At 49.3% G+C, this 18943-nt stretch overlaps 1 protein-coding gene across 6 annotated transcripts in view; it reads left to right on the top strand.

The window, feature by feature from the left end:
• The window catches only part of IDUA (alpha-L-iduronidase), a 71750-nt gene extending 55792 nt beyond the window's left edge, over nucleotides 1–15958 (top strand). For 5 of the 6 annotated variants that reach the window (XM_039543868.1, XM_039543867.1, XM_039543864.1 and 2 more), the window contains exons 12-15: nucleotides 5170–5295; nucleotides 10626–10702; nucleotides 11729–11829; nucleotides 15836–15958. In XM_039543868.1, the coding sequence (XP_039399802.1) occupies nucleotides 5170–5295; nucleotides 10626–10702; nucleotides 11729–11829; nucleotides 15836–15936 (405 nt within the window). In that variant the 3' untranslated portion in view covers nucleotides 15937–15958. Of the gene's footprint in view, nucleotides 1–1693; nucleotides 2976–5169; nucleotides 5296–10625; nucleotides 10703–11728; nucleotides 11830–15835 lie in introns of those variants that run through there. The other variant, XM_039543866.1, reaches the window with a different exon arrangement.
• Nucleotides 15959–18943: the final 2985 nt, after the last annotated feature.

The following is an 18943-nucleotide window of genomic DNA, read 5'->3' as shown; positions in this document are numbered from 1 at the left end:
TGCCCCATCCCAGAACCCACACCCCGCACCCAAACTCCCTCCCAGAGCCCGCACCCCCTCCTACACCCCAACCCCCTGCCCCATCCCAGAACCCACACCCCGCACCCAAACTCCCTCCCAGAGCCCGTACCCTCCTACACCCCAACCCTCTGCCCCATCCTAGAACCCACACCCCGCACCCAAACTCCCTCCCAGAGCCCGCACCCCTCCTACACCCCAACCCCTGCCCCATCCTAGAACCCACACCCCGCACTCCAAACTCCCTCCCAGAGCCCGCACCCTCCTACACCCCAACCCCTGCCCCATCCCAGAACCCACACCCCGCACTCCAAACTCCCTCCCAGAGCCCGCACCCCTCCTACACCCCAACCCCTGCCCCATCCCAGAACCCACACCCCGCACTCCAAACTCCCTCCCAGAGCCCGCACCTCCTACACCCCAACCCCTGCCCCATCCCAGAACCCACACCCCCACCCAAACTCCCTCCCAGAGCCCGTACCCCTCCTACACCCCAACCCCCTGCCCCATCCTAGAACCCACACCCCGCACCCAAACTCCCTCCCAGAGCCCGCACCCCCTCCTACACCCCAACCCCCTGCCCCATCCAAGAACCCACACCCCGCACTCCAAACTCCCTCCCAGAGCCCGTAACCCCTCCTACACCCCAACCCCCTGCCCCATCCCAGAACCCACACCCCGCACCCAAACTCCCTCCCAGAGCCCGTACCCCCACCAACACCCCAACCACCTGCCCCATCCTAGAACCCACACCCCGCACCCAAACTCCCTCCCAGAGCCCGTACCCTCCTACACCCCAACCCCTGCCCCATCCCAGAACCCACACCCCGCACTCCAAACTCCCTCCCAGAGCCCGTACCCTCCTACACCCCAACCCCTGCCCCATCCCAGAACCCACACCCCGCACCCAAACTCCCTCCCAGAGCCCGTACCCCCTCCTACACCCCAACCTTCTGCCCCCATCCCAGAACCCACACCCTGCACCCAAACTCCCTCCCAGAGCCTGCACCCCCTCCCAGAGCCCAACCCCCTGCCCCAGCCTAGTGGAAGTGAGTGAGGGTGGGGGAGAGCGAGTGATGGAGGGAGAGGGGATGGAGTGAGTGTGGGCAGGAAGAGGTGGGGTGGGGATGGGGCCTGGGGGGAATGGGTGGAGTTGGGGCGGGGCCTGAGGCTGATCCGGAGGGCTTGCGGGGAGTGTCCCTGAAAAATTTTAAAACAATATGGGGGTCCTCAGGTTGCTAAAGTTTGAGAACCACTGTTTCTGGAGGATTATTTAGATACTGAGTTTAGCATGGACTGAGTCATGTGGTTATCACCTCCTTCCTCCTTGATTAGCAGGAGAAGCCTAGACAGGGAGCTGCATTACAGCTTGCTCGAAAGCTTTCAGACTGCTCAGGGACTGCAGTGATGAGTGGGAACCCTCTTGTTTGTGGCTGCTCTTTGCTTTTCTCATGAGATTTTAAATCTAAGACCATAGTGGTACTGACCAGGCGAAACAAAGTGTAGGACAAGTCTCAGACAGGTGGCTGTAAGTCAGTTAGCACATGCAGCCCTCCAACCACTAGAGATGGGCAATTCAAACACCTTTGGCATTGTAGCAGCTTTTACTAATCATTCAGCCAAAAGGACTGAATGCAGATCACCCACCTGCCTTACCGATTGTCTCGCCCTTTAGGAAGTGACTGCCCTGCCTTGGTCAAGCAGTAACATCTCCTCTCTCATTCCTCTGAAGATAAATCCAAACCAGAAAGTGAACGTGACACTTGGGTGAAATCCTGGCACCACTGAAGCCAGTGGCAAAACTCTCATTGACTTTAATACGGGCTGGGCTTCACCTTTGTGGTTTTTTAATGCCCTATTACAGAGTTTCTCAAGTTTCTGGAGCTGATACTAATTTTACAGATTAAAGAATATCTGCAAACCCTCCCTCAAGACTTCTGATCCCTAACCATGACTAGGTGAAAGGCGTGTAACTACCCATGCTCTAACTAGCAAAATTCATGAAAGAGAAACATTGTACTCGGTACAGTGGAGAAACCTGTCTGGCTGTGGAAGACTGTGCAGACTGGATTGGCTAAACAGGCTTAAGGAACCTTGATTGACAGTTTACGGCAATTCTACACTTATCACCACCATCTTAGGCACTTGACTGGCTGAACTACAAGGAGAAAAGTGGGATGAGATCTGACACCTTAGTCATTCTCCTCCTTTAGAGCTATCCAAAGCTGGCTGAGAGCCTGGCATGAATCTTGCTGCCAAGTGCTGCAGCATCTTAAAAGGGGGACAAAGGGTTTGTCTGAAATTCCCTGCAAATGCTGAGTTATCAGCTGCTCAGTTTCTTCAATAGAGTCTGAAACAAGAGGAAACAACTCCACTTGATTATCAGCTTCCAGGTGTTTTCTACATTAAGTGCCTCTGCCTTGTTGCGCCTGGACAGAACATAGATATTCCCGGCTGGAGAGAAGAGTGAAGTTCGATGACGTGCCCACGTACCTCAGTAAATTAAACTAAGGATGAACTGGTCAAGGCGTCAGCAAGGGGAGAATGCTGATCATGCAGGAAAACCTGCACCTCTGTCCTTAAAATCAAGAGGAGAACGGGAACTTTGCTGCATGAAAGCCACCTCGCTATTGCAAACTAGGGCAATGCAAAAGCTCTACATTCACTGAACAGCTTTCTGGGAAGGTCACTAGTGCAGAGCTTGATGAAGGGCCGGCTCAGGTTTGCAGGCACACAGCGTATGAAAGTGTGAGGCACTGGGTTGGATGTTTAGGATCCATATGATGAGGTTGCTTTTAACTGTCATCAGCTGGGCTCTGTCCCCACAGACTGCAATACGCCACTCACACGGAAAGCAGAGCTCTGCGGCTGCTTCATGGAAAGTCTCAAATAAGCACCCTGTATGTCCTGGGCCAGCTTTACCAAGGAGCCAGTGGGAGAGAGCTGACTGGCCGCAGTAGAACTAGACAGAAAAGCCCCGCGTGGAGAGGTAGAGAGAACCCTTCCATAACAAAACCAGCATCTTGTGCTGGATGTCAACAGCTGGGGTCAGATCCAGAGGGACAAAAATCAATGTATCTGTAGGTCTCTCCCAGCCTCCCTTCCCTCTCCCAGGATTGGTCCTGCTTTGAGCAGGGGGTTGGACTAGATGACCTCCTGAGGTCCCTTCCAACCCTGATATTCTATGATTCTGTGAGTCCCTTCTCCCTTAGAGGGGTCTGGAGTTGCCCTCATTCACTGGGCATTTAAAGAGCCGGTGCCTTAAATTCAGCGGGCTGGGGGACTGAGGACAGCCGGCCCCATCTGCCCACTGACTGTGTGAATGAACAGTCTGTAGCCCGCACTTTCCTTCCCCTCAGGGAAAGCCTGCTGGCTTCCTTCTGCACTTTCAGGTCTAGGGACTAAGGTAAGGGTGATGTGGGGCAATGCAACTCCCCCTTCTCAGTCCGAAGGAGATAGGAACTTCCCCTGGTTTGGGTATCCAGCACTCTCCCGTCTCCTCCCCCCAGTCTGCTTTACCTATCGCTCAGGCGTCCATGAGATCCTTGCTCTACCAGCTCTCTGAAACCTGCTTTCTCCCACTTATTCCCTCCAGCTGCAGAGGACACCCCCAGGCTTGAATTACCTGGCAGATGTTGAGGGACAGAGCTAACTACAGGCTCTGTCTGCAGGCCAGACACTTAACCTATTCCTCAACTGCCCAGTTGGCAGCTTGTAAACGCCCTCACTGGCATGAAAGGGTCTGACGCTGGTTTCAAGCGAGTAGCTGTTCCTATAACTTAGTCATTTGCACTGCACGGGGAAGGTGCGTCTTTTGCACACCATGCACTGTGGTGAGCTTTGCAAAGATAGCTAATCAGAAGGGCGTTACTGTGTCATTACTCAAACTTAGTCATTTGCACTGCACGGGGAAGGTGCCTCTTTTGCACACCATGCACTGTGGTGAGCTTTGCAAAGATAGCTAATCAGAAGGGCGTTACTGTGTCATTACTCAAACTTAGTCATTTGCACTGCACGGGGAAGGTGCCTCTTTTGCACACCATGCACTGTGGTGAGCTTTGCAAAGATAGCTAATCAGAAGGGCGTTACTGTGTCATTACTCAAACTTAGTCATTTGCACTGCACGGGGAAGGTGCCTCTTTTGCACACCATGCACTGTGGTGAGCTTTGCAAAGATAGCTAATCAGAAGGGCGTTACTGTGTCATTACTCAAACTGGCATGCAAGTGGCCTTGGTTTTCAGGCTCCCTCCTTAAAACCTCAGACTCCTTTCAGTGATGGATGTTTGGCTTCTAAAGATCACAGTGACTCTGCAGGCTTCATACTCCGATGCAGCCCTTTGGAACAAACTGCACACGTCACTCACAAAGCTAATAAACTATATATCATACGTGTCCATCCCAGTTCCACATTGGCATGGGAACAGCCTGACACCGCCCTTTCCCCCAGTCATCCCTCGACCGGAACTGAGCTCCGGCGAAGACCAAACAACGGCCAGTCCATGCGAGGCTCAGCCATGCTCTCAGGCTTGGCCAACTGCTCCTCTGCTCCAGTCCTGCCGTGGGGTTCGTGCATGGCGTCTTGCACTTCATGTCATCCTAAGGGCTCTTCGTGGGACTTGTCCTGTATCAGACACACACACACACGGGAAGAGGTCTAATACTCTTAGCCGCCTGCTGCACCCCCTCACATCCTGCACTAATCTACACTGAACGGAGGTCCCAGCAATGGGCTGGCCATATGGAACACATTACACAGCTCTCGCTTGTCCTTTTTTCCCTGTTTTCAACATTACCAAATTTGCAAACCTGGGCATCTTGTATGACCTGCTTTGACTCCCCCTCTCCGAGGTCACAACCCACATTTGGGGCATCTGGGTCCTAACTAATTAGTCAGGCAAACAGGCCCTACAATCACTGAACAGTTAGATAAAGGAGAGGAATAGATATTAGTCTCCTGTTTCACTGAGAAATGCTGCAAGTTATGATCTAGCGGGCTGTAAACTTTTTAAATGCCATTAAAACTGGCAGTGCTAATTTAGAGGTACAGCAACATTACTCTGCGGAATCAGCACAGCTATAAAATGAGTGTAGAAAGAATGGTGAATATTGATTTCTTTACACACCGCCTCCATTCGGCTTTGGTTTTGCAGGACCCGGTGGTGACCGGACCATTCCCATTTCCTGGGGATGGCCGCCTGATCTTGAAACAGGAACTCCCACTTCCATCGGTCTTCCTCATCCATGTCTGTGCAAGACCTCACTCTGTTCCCAATCAAGTAGGTACCATGATTCAGTGTCAGGCAGGGCTGGCTTTGGTTTTTTGCCACCCAAAGCAAAAAAAAATTTGGCTGACCCCAACCCAGCACTGGAGTCCCCCCCGCACGCCCCTGCTGCCCCAGCCCTGGACTCCCCCCACCCCACCTGCACCCTCTTTCCGCCCCAGCCCTGGGTCACTGATAACTTGCTCCCAGGGCGGGTCATTCAGAAGGAATTTTGGATGTGCACAGAACACAGACAGTATTGGTTCCCATATGGTTACAGAACTGCAATAAAGTGGAACAATTTTCAGCTTGTGTGATTGGAGGATATCTGGATGTATATTATAAGACTGTCCTCTATAAATGAAGAAAAGTTGAGGTGCCTTTATTATTCTTTTGTTCCACTCTTTGTTTCTATGGGGAATTTGCCAATGCAGGTCACTGTCTTCCTTTTAAACAAATAAAACTTTAAAAAAAAAAAAAAGGCAGTGGCTGTTGAAAATAGCAGTTCCAGTCCTAAAAACCACTGGGAAGCATCTCTTGCTCAATTTTATCCTACTTTTTCTACAGCAAATTACAGTGGATCCGTATATTTGATTTGGGAGAAATGAAGTAAGAACTGCCCAAACTGAGCCTGAGCACTCCTGAATGTTGAGGAGTCTGTTTGGGCAATGGTCACATTAGGGAAGAAAACTACTAGAGCCTCTCCTGGGATAGTGATTGGGGTGTGCTATAGACCGCCGGGATCTAGCCTGGATATGGATAGAGAACTCTTTAATGTTTTTAAGGAGGTAAATACTAATAGGAACTGTATGATCATGGGAGACTTTAACTTCCCGGATATAGATTGGGGAACAAATGCTAGTAATAATAATAGGGCTCAGCTTTTCCTAGACATGATAGCTGATGAATTCCTTCATCAAGTAATTACTGAACCGACAAGGGGGGGATGCCATTTTAGATTTGGTTTTGGTGAGTAGTGAGGACCTTGTTGAGGAAATGATTGTAGGGGACAACCTTGGCTCGAGTGATCATGAGCTAATTCGGTTCAAAATAAATGGAAGGATAAACACAATTGCATCTGAGACTAAGGTTTACGATTTCAAAAGGGCTAACTTTACGAAATTAAGGTGACTAGTTAGGGAAGTGGATTGGACTAACATATTTAGGGATCTAAAGGCGGAAGACGCCTGGGATTATTTCAGGTTGAAGTTGCAGGAGCTGTCAGAGGCCTGTATCCCGAGAAAGGGAAAACGGTTCATAGGTAGCAGTTTTAGACCGAGCTGGATGAGCAAGCGTCTCAGAGGGGTGATTAAGAAAAAACAGAAAGCGTACAAGGACTGGAAAATGGGAGGGATCAGCAAAGAAACCTACCTTATTGAGGTCAGAGGGTGTAGGGATGCAGTGAGAAAGGCCAAAAGCCGGGTTGAGATGGACCTTGCGAAGGGAATTAAAACCAATAGTAAGAGGTTTTTTAGCCATATAAATAGGAAGAAAACTAAGAATGAAGAAGTGGGACTGCTTAAAACTGTAAACGGAGTGGAGATCAAGGATAAGCTAGGCATGGCACAATATCTAAACGAATATTTTGCCTCGGTCTTTAATAAGGATAATGAAGGGCTTAGGAATAGTGACAGAGTGACTGATGGGAAGGAAGGTACGGGGTTGGAAATTACAGTATCCGAGGTAGAAGCCAAACTTGAACAGCTTAACGGTAGTAAAACAGGCGGCCCGGATAATCTTCATCCTAGAATATTAAAGGAATTGGCGAATGAAATTGCAAGCCCGTTAGCGATAATTTTTAATGAATCTCTGAACTCGGGGGTTGTACCGTTTGACTGGAGATTAGCTAATATAGTTCCTATTTTCAAGAAGGGGAAAAAAAGTGACCCGGGTAACTACAGGCCTGTTAGTTTAACATCTGTAGTATGCAAAGTCATGGAAAAAATATTAAAGGAGAGAGTAGTTACGGACCTTGAGGTCAATGGCAATTGGGACAAATTACAACATGGTTTTACGAAAGGTAGACCTTGCCAAACCAACCTGATCTCCTTCTTTGAGAAAGTAACGGATTTTTTAGACAAGGGAAATGCGGTGGATCTAATATATCTTGATTTCAGTAAGGCGTTTGATATGGTACCGCATGAAGAATTACTGGTTAAATTGGAAAAGATGGGGATAGAAATGAAAATCCAGAGGTGGATAAGGAACTGGTTAAAGGGGAGACTGCAGCGGGTCATATTGAAAGGTGATCTGTCGGGTTGGAGGGAGGTTACCAGCGGAGTTCCTCAAGGTTCGGTTTTGGGACCGATCTTATTCAATCTATTTATCACTGACCTTGGAACCAAAAGTAGGAGTGGACTGATAAAGTTTGAGGATGACACGAAGTTGGGAGGTATTGCCAATTCGGAGAAGGATCGGGATATCCTCCAGGGAGATTTGGATGACCTTGTAAACTGGAGTATTAGTAATAGGATGAAATTCAATAGTGAGAAGTGTAAGGTTATGCATTTAGGGATGACTAACAGGAATTTTAGTTATAAGCTGGGGACGCACCAGTTGGAAGTAACGGAAGAGGAGAAGGACCTCGGAGTCCTGGTTGATCGCAGGATGACTATGAGTAGGCAATGTGATGTGGCCGTTAAAAAAGCTAATGCGGTCTTGGGATGCATTAGGCGAGGTATTTCTAGTAGAGATAAGGAGGTGCTAGTCCCGTTATACAAGGCGTTGGTGAGACCTCATTTGGAGTACTGTGTGCAGTTTTGGTCTCCCATGTTTAAGAAGGATGAATTCAAACTGGAACGGGTACAAAGAAGGGCCACTAGAATGATCCGAGGAATGGAAAGCCTGTCGTATGAAAAGAGATTTGAGGAGCTCGGTTTGTTTTCCATAACCAAAAGAAGGTTGAGAGGAGATATGATTGCTCTCTTTAAATATATCAGAGGGATAAATACCAGGGACGGAGAGGAATTATTTCAGCTCAGTACTAATGTGGACACGAGAACAAATGGATATAAATTGGCAGTCGGGAAGTTTAGGCTTGAAATTAGACGAAGGTTTCTAACCATCAGGGGAGTGAAATTCTGGAACAGCCTACCGAGGGAAACAGTGGGGGCGAAGGACCTCTCTGGCTTTAAGATTAAGCTTGATAAGTTTATGGAGGGAATGGTTTGATAGGATAACACTATTTAGTCAATAGGTCAATAACGTGCTGCCACTGGTAATTAGTACCGAGAGTCAATGTTGGGATATTGAAAGTCTTTTTCCTGAGTGTCTGGCTGGAGAGTCTTGCCCGCATGCTCGGGGTTCAGCTGATCACCATATTTGGGGTCGGGAAGGAATTTTCCTCCAGGGTAGATTGGCAGTGGCCCTGGAGGTTTTTCGCCTTCCTCCGCAGCATGGGGCAGGGGTCGCTTGCTGGAGGATTACCTGCTACTTGAAGTCTTTAAACCAGGATTTGGGGACTTCAACAGCTGAGTCAAGGGAGAGAATTATTTCAAGAGTGGGTGGGTCAGCTTTTGTGGCCTGCATTTTGCGGGAGGTCAGACTAGATGATCATAATGGTCCCTTCTGATCTCAAGTTCTATGATTCTATGATTCTATGTGTTCAATTCTGGAAGGCAGGTGCTAGATTCCCTTTCTGAATATTAGCTAAATCTGGAAAGGAAAAGTCAATTTCTGCTTCCATGGCTCAGAAGTGGAAATCCTCCTACGTGCCTGGTACTGTATCTAAAGCTGCCCAGGTCCAGAGCCTCCCCTCCCTTACTTTTCATTTTAAATTCTAGTGGGATCCACATACCTCCCTTGCCAGGCTTCAGACAGAGAGGTGCACTGTCCATTTAGTCCACCCAATTCCTTCTTTGGGGGCTGCAAGGAGTAACCCTAATCCAGTCTGGGGATGTTTTCCGAAGGGGATATCTGGGCCAAATCCTTCTACTCCTTGGGCACATTTGTTCCCCATTCACAGTGCCACCCCGCTCTAGCAGTGAGCTCTCCATTCACAGCAAGTTGCAGCATGAGGTTTCAGCTACCATACTCCCTCCCCCTCCCTTTCCTGTTGATAGCGGCCAAGGGAATGCTGGGAAGTGTAGTTCTTTCCCTGCTCCAGGGCTGGCTCTATAGGCAGGGAGCTAACCAAGGAACTACAGCTCCCAGGGCCCCCTGTTGGTTCTCAGCTCCCAGGCTGGATCCCTGCCAGCTGCCGCCCCTGCAAATGGGCCGCCCCAAGCAGCTGCTTGCTTTGCTGGTGCCTAGAGCCCCCCTGGTGTCAGGGGACTGAGTTTGTAACTGTTCCCGTACAGCCTGTCTACGGCCATGTCTACACTGAAGGGTCTGGCCTGGGCCAGCTGACTTGGGCTTATGGGGCTCAGGCAAAGGGGCTGTTTAACTGCAGTGTAGACGTTCGGGCTCAGGCTGGAGCCTGGGCTCTCGGACCCTGCATGGGGGGAAGGTCTCAGCCCTTGGGCTGCGCCCAGGCTAGATCAGCTACACTGCAATTAAACAGCCCCATAGCCCAAGTCAGCTGGCACGGGCCAACCGCAGGTGTGTGATTGTAGTATAGACATACCCTGTTGGGCTATCAGACTTCAATTAATGAAGGCAGCAATGCCTGAGTCTGCTCACTGTTAAAAGGTAGCATAGGAGAATTATTTAAGCAAGGAGCCAAATTTTCCTGTGACAAAGTGATTCCATGACTCACCTTCCAGGATTAACATCCCCACAGCAGATGGTGTGAGCAACTAGCTGAGCTAAAAGTCAAACCTACCCATTGCTGGAAAAAATCATTAATGAAATGATGGGAAGTACAACATTTCCTAGTCTTGAAGATGGGTCAGATGCTTTAAAAGCCAAACATTAAAAATAACATTTCAGCTAAGGGCCTGTTTAAATGGTTTATAACCACACATAAGACGCAGTCATAGCTGAGATGACACCTGTTAGCCTGGTAAGCATGAGGTGCTGAGTACCCTTAACTGCCAGGGGACATATGGGGAGTTGAGAGCATTGGGCCACAGAACTGTGGGGCCAAGAAGTTGGAGCAAAAGGATCTAAAACTGAGTTTAAGTCCAGATTGAGACATCAAAATAAGTGGAATGATTTTTTTTCAAGGTTCCCACTGAAATCAAAGGGAGCTCCTTGTTACTCCCGACTTGGGAAAACCAGGCTACTTCATTTGAAGTCCATATTGAGGCACCGGAATTTTAGCTACCCCTTTACTTCAAAATAGTTAAGCCAAGACTACGTATTAAAGGGGTGAAATATGATCCGATGCTGCTGCATCATCAGTGTGTTATCATAGCAACGCACCTCTTCCCTCTATATTAACGTGGGCCTCTCTCTGCTCTCAGGTGACAGGCGTCCACTTGATCCCTCTGACAAAGGGGCAGGTTGCAGTACTTTGGGACGATGACTGCGTGGATTCGAAGTAAGTGCGTTTTTAAGACAGAGGTAGAGGTAAGACCAGGACACAGATGTAATCTTATCAGGCCTAGGTATTAAATAGCTAAGCAATGTTTACTCTCTCAGTGAAGTGATAGGCATTATCCCTGGCACTTTGTCAATTTTTTTCCAAAGCACAGTAGCTTTAAACATCAAAACGACTGTTCGAACCCATGTGCGATATCTTCGGGAGGAAATCTTGAGCAGGTCCTTGGCTACCCTGCCCGTTCAGCGTGAGCCGAGCTTGCAGCCTCACTGACACACAATGGCAATTCATCTGTGAAGCAGGTTTTAGCCCACGAAAGTTATGCTCAAATAAATGTGTTAGTCTCTAAGGTGCCACAAGGACTCTGCATTGTTTTTGATGGCAATTCAGGGTGTCTTGCTCCCCTGGAGGAGATGGGAGGCTCCACAAAGCCCCTGTACTAAAAGATGCTGCTTTATCCAATCCTGTCCAAGTTGCCCCTGCCAGATGTGAGTAACGAGCAATGCGGAGATAAAGGGGGAGGATTGTGTCCAGGTCAGAAGACGTAGCCGTCTGTCTGTAGACATGCTACCCCAGAAACCAACCAATATAGACTAATGTGCAGACTGGGGACACAGGACAGCCAACTCAGTGCATCCTTTGGGGTTGGTTAGTGCCCCTCAGGAAGTGCTGGCTTTCCTGCATATTGGGCCTACGCCTGTGAGATGCTGAATGTCTCCACTGAGGTGCTTAGCCTTGTCTCCCCCCTTGGCATCTGGGGAAGCTGAAGGGGCTCACCAGTTTGTCAAAGGCTCTCACCACCTCGCAGGTCAGCTGGTTCTGGTGCTGTGTTGTGGCCTTTTCGAGCCATGACCCCTGCTCTTTGTATTTGGGGTGTCTGCTGCAGCACAGGACTTCCCTGGTCAGTTGTGTGCAATGCCAGGCATTTCTGTTCCTCACCCTCCTGCACAGACGAGACGGGGACGGGGAGATGTGGCCATCCCGTGGTCACCAGCAGCCTGTTGAGGTGTTTGGTTTATTTCCTAGATGTCTGAAAACATTCGAAGTTGAGTTTTCATCGGACGGAAAAGCATACCGACGGATTAATGCCAGAGACACGATCTTCACTCTCTGGATCTACAGTCCAGGTAAAGTCAGCACTCACACTCAGCTTCATCTGTCCCCTCGGCATTCTCACTCGGTTGAAAGTGTACTAAGTTATGTTTGTCATTGAGTTTAGGGAATATAGAGCCCGATGTGTTCAAAGTGCTTCATTGCCAAAAATGAGACCAGGTTCCTCTCCCGGGGATCATACCCTTAGGGCTAGCGGATGCAGCCCTTATTGTGAGTAAGTCCTGGTCACCATGGACAGTGGTTGTACCATCTGTCCCAAAGCACACGATCCTGAGGTCCTTGCTCAGTTTTCACTGAAGCAAACTCCCACTGTGGCTCGAATGCTAGAAGCACCTCCATCCTTGGCCCCTGTGTTCCATTGCCACAGCACACGGGCAGGACGGACAGGACACCCAAGGAAAGCTCACGCCAAATGTTGCTGTACTGAGTTATCCACACAGTTATTCACAGTAATATTCCTGTCACTACGTGCCGTGTGTGGACGTGGTTCTTTACAGCACCGGAGGATATGGTCCATGCCCCGGGCGCTTACCCGCCACAGGCCTGATCCTGACTCTGCTATTGGCAATGGGAGTTTTGCCAGTGACTTCATCAGAAGCAGGGCAGAATCTCATTTTAGACAGATGACATCAGTGGCCAGATCAGCTGCTGTGCTTCAATTCAAGGTGTAGGTGTGTGATACTCTCTTGGGGTGCCCAGGCCTGTGAGTCACCTTGTCCCCCACCTCCTGTGTGAGGGAGTTTTGCTTGTGGAAGCTGGATGTCAGCTCCCGGACCCCTCCAGCCACTCAAGCACTCTCCTCAGGGCTCTGCCAGCCCGTCCTTTGCTCTGCACCTTAATAGGCCCCCGAGCCATCCCCCGTAACGTGCAGCCCGTGTTGCTGGACACTCACAGCCATGACCAGGTTCGATACACCCAAGGGAATAGTACACACTTGTTTGATTCAGCTGAGTATGAGCTGCAGCAGAACAACACAGCACTGTAATCTATTGATCGAGAAAACAAATCTGTTTCTTAACCAAGGGAAATGAGATTGTGACCACGGGTAACCACAACAACAGGTTACAAATAACACCGAAATATCACCTGCTTGCACTAGACTCAGACTTAACGTTAACAGGAGGTTAACCTTGTCTAAAGCGATTTCTCACCTCAGCCCTGTCTTGCAGCGTTTCAGCCAAGGTTGGCTGAGATCCTGTTTTTGTGGTGTAACTGCACTGCCCGGTCACCCGCCAAGTGCAGGATAAAAGAGGAGTCCTTGTGCTTTCCTCTTACACCCCCCTGAGCCCATTGGTTTTGTCCCCAGACTCAGGGTGACTTCCCTGTGGTTTCCTTCCAGGGGTGCCAGCTACTCTTTCTTTCCCATCCCCCGTCGACCTGTTGCCTCGCAGGTGTAAATGGGACGGCCTTTGTGCTGGCTTTACAGTGCTTGATGAACATATGAACGGAGGGCAGGGGATTTCACATCCTTTTGTCTGGCAAAACCAACTTACCAACCCTGCCTGGGAGACAGTCTAAATCCACCTATTTTCAGTTCATACGCACAGCTTCTTAAATGTCACCCGTACGTACATCACCCAGTGCCTGTGAGGCTCAGTGTGACGTAAGCTCCCATTAGACACCTCACGCAAGCCTTTTGGAGTAAGTACTATGAAAGCAGTGTGACAGGTGTAGTGAGTTTGTCAGGCCTGAGAGTGGCTGTTACAGAACAGTGGACCCTTTGCCGGTTGGCACTGAGAGGGATTCTTAGGGCCACAAGGTGAACCGCAGCGTGGGCGAGGGGAAGAGGTCTTGCAGGAGCAGGGTATGGGTCCCTGATTTTCTGCTGTGGTTGAAGTTAGAACATCTTGGGAGCTGCTGTTTATTTGCACCAGCTGGCAAAGGCTCCTGGAGGGATCGCCAGAGCACACTGCCCCTCCCTGGGCATGGGAGCCAGCCACATCAGCTCTATACCTGCTATTAGGCTGGGGCTGCCCTCCCAGCCAAACGTCCTCCCTTTGTGCCACACAGGTGGCATGACCGGAGCAGCACAGGTGGCAGATTCTGACCCTGGACAGTCAGGTGGTGCAATCCACCGTGATTTTTTTTCACAAACTTGTCTTAATTCCATGATTCTGCACTTCCACCAAACAGCAAGCCAACCCCACAGGGTCTGAATAACCAGCTGGAAAACTGGGTGCGGGCTCAGGTCTACGTGTGCTGCCGGTGACTGGCAGAGGGCTGAACACAAAATAGCCTCAGCCTTCCCATGGCCAAACGTGAGACCACATACAGCCCTAACGACATCAGGGCTGCTCCCTGCGAATCAGGGAACATGGCTGTTGAAGTCAACAAGTATTTGGCCAAAGTAAGGGATAAGTGCTCCAGCAACTGGCTCAGAGAAAGAAGCTGAAAACAATGCGGGATGAGTATCTATAATACAGAGCGCTCCAGACAAGTTTCTCGACTCAACTGCATGTTCTTAGTTACATTAATAAAAACTGATCCGGTTTGTATGGAATAGAGGAGAACTTGGCTTCTGAGTGATGTGCTCTAATGAGATACAGAGCCATCAACTGGAAACAGCCCGACGTCATCTAGTACAACCAGTGGCATGCCAGCGGTGTATGCTGTGCATGCTCTGCGTGCCCCAGGACTAGCTGTGCTTGGGGGACGAGTCTCTCTGGCCCCCGGAACACACATGCAAGCGGTCACGCTTTGCATGCCAGTGCAGAATTGCATGCCTTGCTGAAAACATCACAGCACGCCCCTGAGTATGACACACTAAAATCAGGTGCTTTTTCAAATTCAAAAGGCTGTGTTCGTGCAGTGTTAAAGTTGCACAGATAAGCACAAAGAAAGGTAGTGCCTTAGTGAAGACCCCAAGGGCAATATGAACTGTTGCATATAATGTTACTGTGGCAAATTGCCAGCACTACTATGATGGGTCTCGCGCTTTCTCTTCTGGTGGGGGGGGGGGGGGGGGTCAGGGCACTGTTTCTTGTCCCTGAACTGGGATATTAACTGCCCCACTAGTGTCCTAGAGGAGGGGAGCGGAGAGGGAGGGACCCGGACCTGCCCTCTACTCCGGGTCCCAGCCCAGGGGCCCTAGGGATAGCGGTAAACCACTTGAACTAGTGGTTCCTTCCCCTGGGCTACTTCCTTCTCCTGCCCTTCAGCTTGTGGGCGCTTCCTGCCCTCCCTCTGCACAAGCCAGGTGTCCCTTACCTAGGGTCTTGGTCTTCTTAGCCCACCGCAGCACTTCTCCAAACTGTCCTCTGCTTCCCTCCAAACTGCTCTCTGCTCCAACTCCAATCCACTCTGTTTCTACTCTTTCAAACTGTTCTCTGTGCCAACACCAATCCTCTCTGCTCCAACACTTTCCCCTGTCTGATTGAAGCAGGGGGGTTGTATCATGTGACTGACTTCAGGTGCACTGATTGGCTTCAGGTGCTCTAATTAATCTATAGCAAACTTTCTTCCCTCTACAGGGAATAAGGCTCCCTTCTAACCCTCTCCTGCTGCCCTCTGGCCATGCTGTATCACAGTTACCCACAGGATGTGTAGCTTAATCCAGTAAACTCTGCATTTTGACAGGAATAATTCCCCTCTGAATGGCCTAGCTACCTTTTATGTTGCTGGAATGTTGGCTTATGCCTTACCTGGCTTATCACTGCCAGCTTTTTGCATTTAACTTTTCTCGTGTTTTTTAAAGACAATCCCCAGCTATTCACTTCATCCCGTGTAAAACTGGATCCTCCCACATATCTGCCTTAGGAGAGGGGAGATATTTGGAGCTGCTGGGGAGAGTATTACATTTAACTTCCTCAGGATTATCATTACAGCTGGCAGTAGAGCTGGCCAGGTACATGGGCTGGGAACAAATGGGCCACACTTACCAAGTACTCCTGTTAGAAGCCAGCCCCCAGTCCCATCCCACCAATACGTCTCTCACAGGAATAGGGATGGTCCCAGCCTCTCTGAGCACCCAGCAGATGTTGGTCTTTTGCAGTGACCGCGCTTTAACTTTTTTGTTGGCAGGAACCACGGTCTCAGGCTTTTACAGAGTGCGTGCCGTCGACTACTGGAGCAAGCCAGGCCTCTTCTCCATTCCTGTGCAGTACACTGAAGCTCTCGCATGAGTGCAAAACCGTCCAACAGCCAGAAGAGAAATCTGCATCTGTCTCCAGCGCGCAGCAGAGTGGGATTATGCTGCTGCAAACGATAACCCTCTGGTGCAACTCCAGCCTCACTAGTAAGGGAATTAGCGGGTTAGCCTACAACACTCTACTCCTGTTCTCGCTGCGAACTCTTTGGAGCTTGAAGACAAGTATCGTCCCAAACAGTATTTGAAAGTGAAGAAGAAATAACTGTGCCTTGGCCTGGCCTCTTACATGCCGGTGGAACTCAAGTGGTTGCAATAGAGCTAGTCCGCCCGAATGCTGGGGTAACAGGAGCCTGGTGTCGATGTATGGAGTCAGAGCCAGCAACTCACGCCCTGGGCCCGGAGGACAGTGTTCTCCTGTGAGGGGAGGTACGGCTGGGACTGAATTTCCTCACCAGAGCTGCAGTGCTGGTTGGACGTGGGATACTGGCTGGCTGGGCTGCTGCTGCTGGGCCCAATGAGTGAACAGAACAGCCTCTTCTGCCCTCCTCTTCTCCCCGGCTCCCAGGGATTAGTACAGTTCCTTGCCCCGGGGGATTCTGGGATTTCAGTGCAGTCTGTTGTCCCTCTATAGCAGGGAGTACAACGTTCCTCACCCCTTTGTGCAGCAGCTTCCAGGCAGCCATTTGCTCACCCTTGGGCCCTCGCCTGCATGAGCAAAGTCCTTCCGCCTCAGGGGGCTGCGGGTACCTTCCCCCCCGCCCAGCCAGGCGTCACCAGCACAGACCCTGGCCTCTTTCATTCTCCCTTCTGCTCAGAAGGTTCAAGCCACCTTCCCTCGCTGGCTGTTCACCCCCACTGGTCTTCTCAGGCCTCATCTCGGTCCCTCGCAGCAGGGAGCCCCATAGCGCCAGCTCAGAGCTGGGTCTCTGGAGAGTATCCCCAGCCAGCGGCTGTTCTCACCTCACCTTCCTTTACACTGCACTTTTAAATCCTACTTCCCTCTTCCCAGCAGGCCTTGCTTCCTCCCAGTCACATGCTCATGCTGCGGACTACAACCCCCAGTGTGCCTTGTCTTAAACGAACCGAGGCCTTATGACAGAAATCCTGGGCCATGGCTACCCTCATGGCCAGCAAAATGTTTGTTAGAGAGGCTCCAGTTAGAGGCTTTTATAAATTTATCAGATTTGGGCATTACATGCTTTTGTATGTGACAGATGGCTGGTAATGGACATGTTTTTAAACTAGAAAATCTACACTTGGGAATGGTGTATTTTGCAGTATTTTACAGCAGATTATAGCCTCACACAAAACAAAGGAGTAATGAATATTGAGCTCATATGAATGCACAGCTGGGCAATATTTGTCAGATTAAATTTTTTCACCAAAAATGGGTATTTGGGGCGAACAAAACATCGCATGAATTCGTGTCAAATTTGCCAGATTGTTTTGGTCGGAAAAGAAAACAAAAAAAGAAACAAACAAACTGACCCTATTTCAAAACAAAACATTTTGACTCGGATTCAAAGCAACTTTGTTCTGAATTTTGCTTCAGTTTTATTTAAAAAGGTAAAAACTCCAACAAAACAAAGTGTAGTTTGACCTTGATCTGAAAGACTGTGGCCCCCAAACTGAAAAATCTGCTACTTTGCACAGTTCTAGATGAGACCTCTGTGCACTTGCTAATGACTATTTTATAACTCAAAGCGCTTTGTGGGTTTAATCGGGTCCCTCAGAATTGGAGCACTTTGTATTGTGTTTTTAAAGTACTCAGAGAGGGAAAGATCACTGCAGTGGAAATAGCTAGGCTATTTTACAATGGAGGAACAAGCCTCTGTTATGAACATATTCTCTGTGATGATATAAAATACCTCACCGGTATAACAAAGCATGCATACTTGAATTGCAATATGAAATCAGCTGTATAGTAAGATGGAGGAAGCATTTGGCATTGTGGATTCAAAGGCGACTGGTCCACCTCCACATTTGAGTGTCAGGATTGTGTCACTGCCATCAGCAATTCCCCACCACCACCACCACCACCACCATGTGTTTTGTTCCGCTACCTTGTTGATTATAGGCCTAGGGAACAACCCCCAAGATGAAGTTAAGATGGTTGAGAGCAGCGGTCATGTACTCCTTGTACACAGTAGGTTGCAGGGCTGCTACTCCTGTACAAGATATGGACTAGCTATATCACTTTCACTGTGGAGAGAGATACTAGAGATGTGTTCTCTTAAGTATACAATGCACTGCCAGGTCTGGCTGTTCCCAGCTCAAGAAAGGCAGGTTACACAGGAGACCACCTAGTGGCTGAACATTATAATACCGTGTAAACACTCCATCGCCGTAGAGCTCAGTAATTCAGAGGAAAATACACTATAGATATGTTGTACATGTTCCCGTACAGATCGTCAAAACCAGAAAAGACAGTTACCGTTTAACTTAAAAGACATCCAACAATGTTAATGCCTAGAAATGCAGAGCTAAGGCCCCTTAATGCTGCATCCTGAAGTGAGACCTTGCGGAGGGGGAAACTTTTAGCTTTCAAAATAAATGATCTAATCAGGGGTAGGTATTTGCCATGGTTTCTGCTGAAGGAGAATTTAAGTTAAGAATACGGGGGGGAGCTGACACTCAAAATATTCAAGTGTAGCTCACGCCCAAGAGTTCAGTGAGTTAATGCCATGGGACGCTAGAAGAGTCTAACAGGGCAAAATTAAAGTTGAGTGGTTGTCCTAACTATGCACTTCCATACCTTAAAATACTCCTGCCTCTTCCTTCTTGCCATACACCTCTGTGTGCATACTACCCAAATCCCTCCCTCTCCTGCACCTCTAGCTATACATATGTACACCCGAATACCCACCTCCTGCCTGCATGACCACTTTAGGAGCTCTGGTGCAATGAGAAGCTTTTGAAAAGGTACATAATGATAAGATGCCATTATTTTCCATAACTGAAAGTTTGTCATGAAGAAAGGCCCACTTTCTGAATGGCCATTCATTGTTCTCAGCATGAGCAAAGCAACATCTGCCTTGAGG

The sequence above is a fragment of the Mauremys reevesii genome, linkage group 6 (genome assembly GCF_016161935.1).
Source record: "Mauremys reevesii isolate NIE-2019 linkage group 6, ASM1616193v1, whole genome shotgun sequence".
Taxonomy (NCBI): Eukaryota; Metazoa; Chordata; order Testudines; family Geoemydidae; genus Mauremys; species Mauremys reevesii.
The sequence above is the reverse complement of the archived record's forward strand: the minus strand, read 5'-3'. Positions and strand labels throughout refer to the sequence as shown.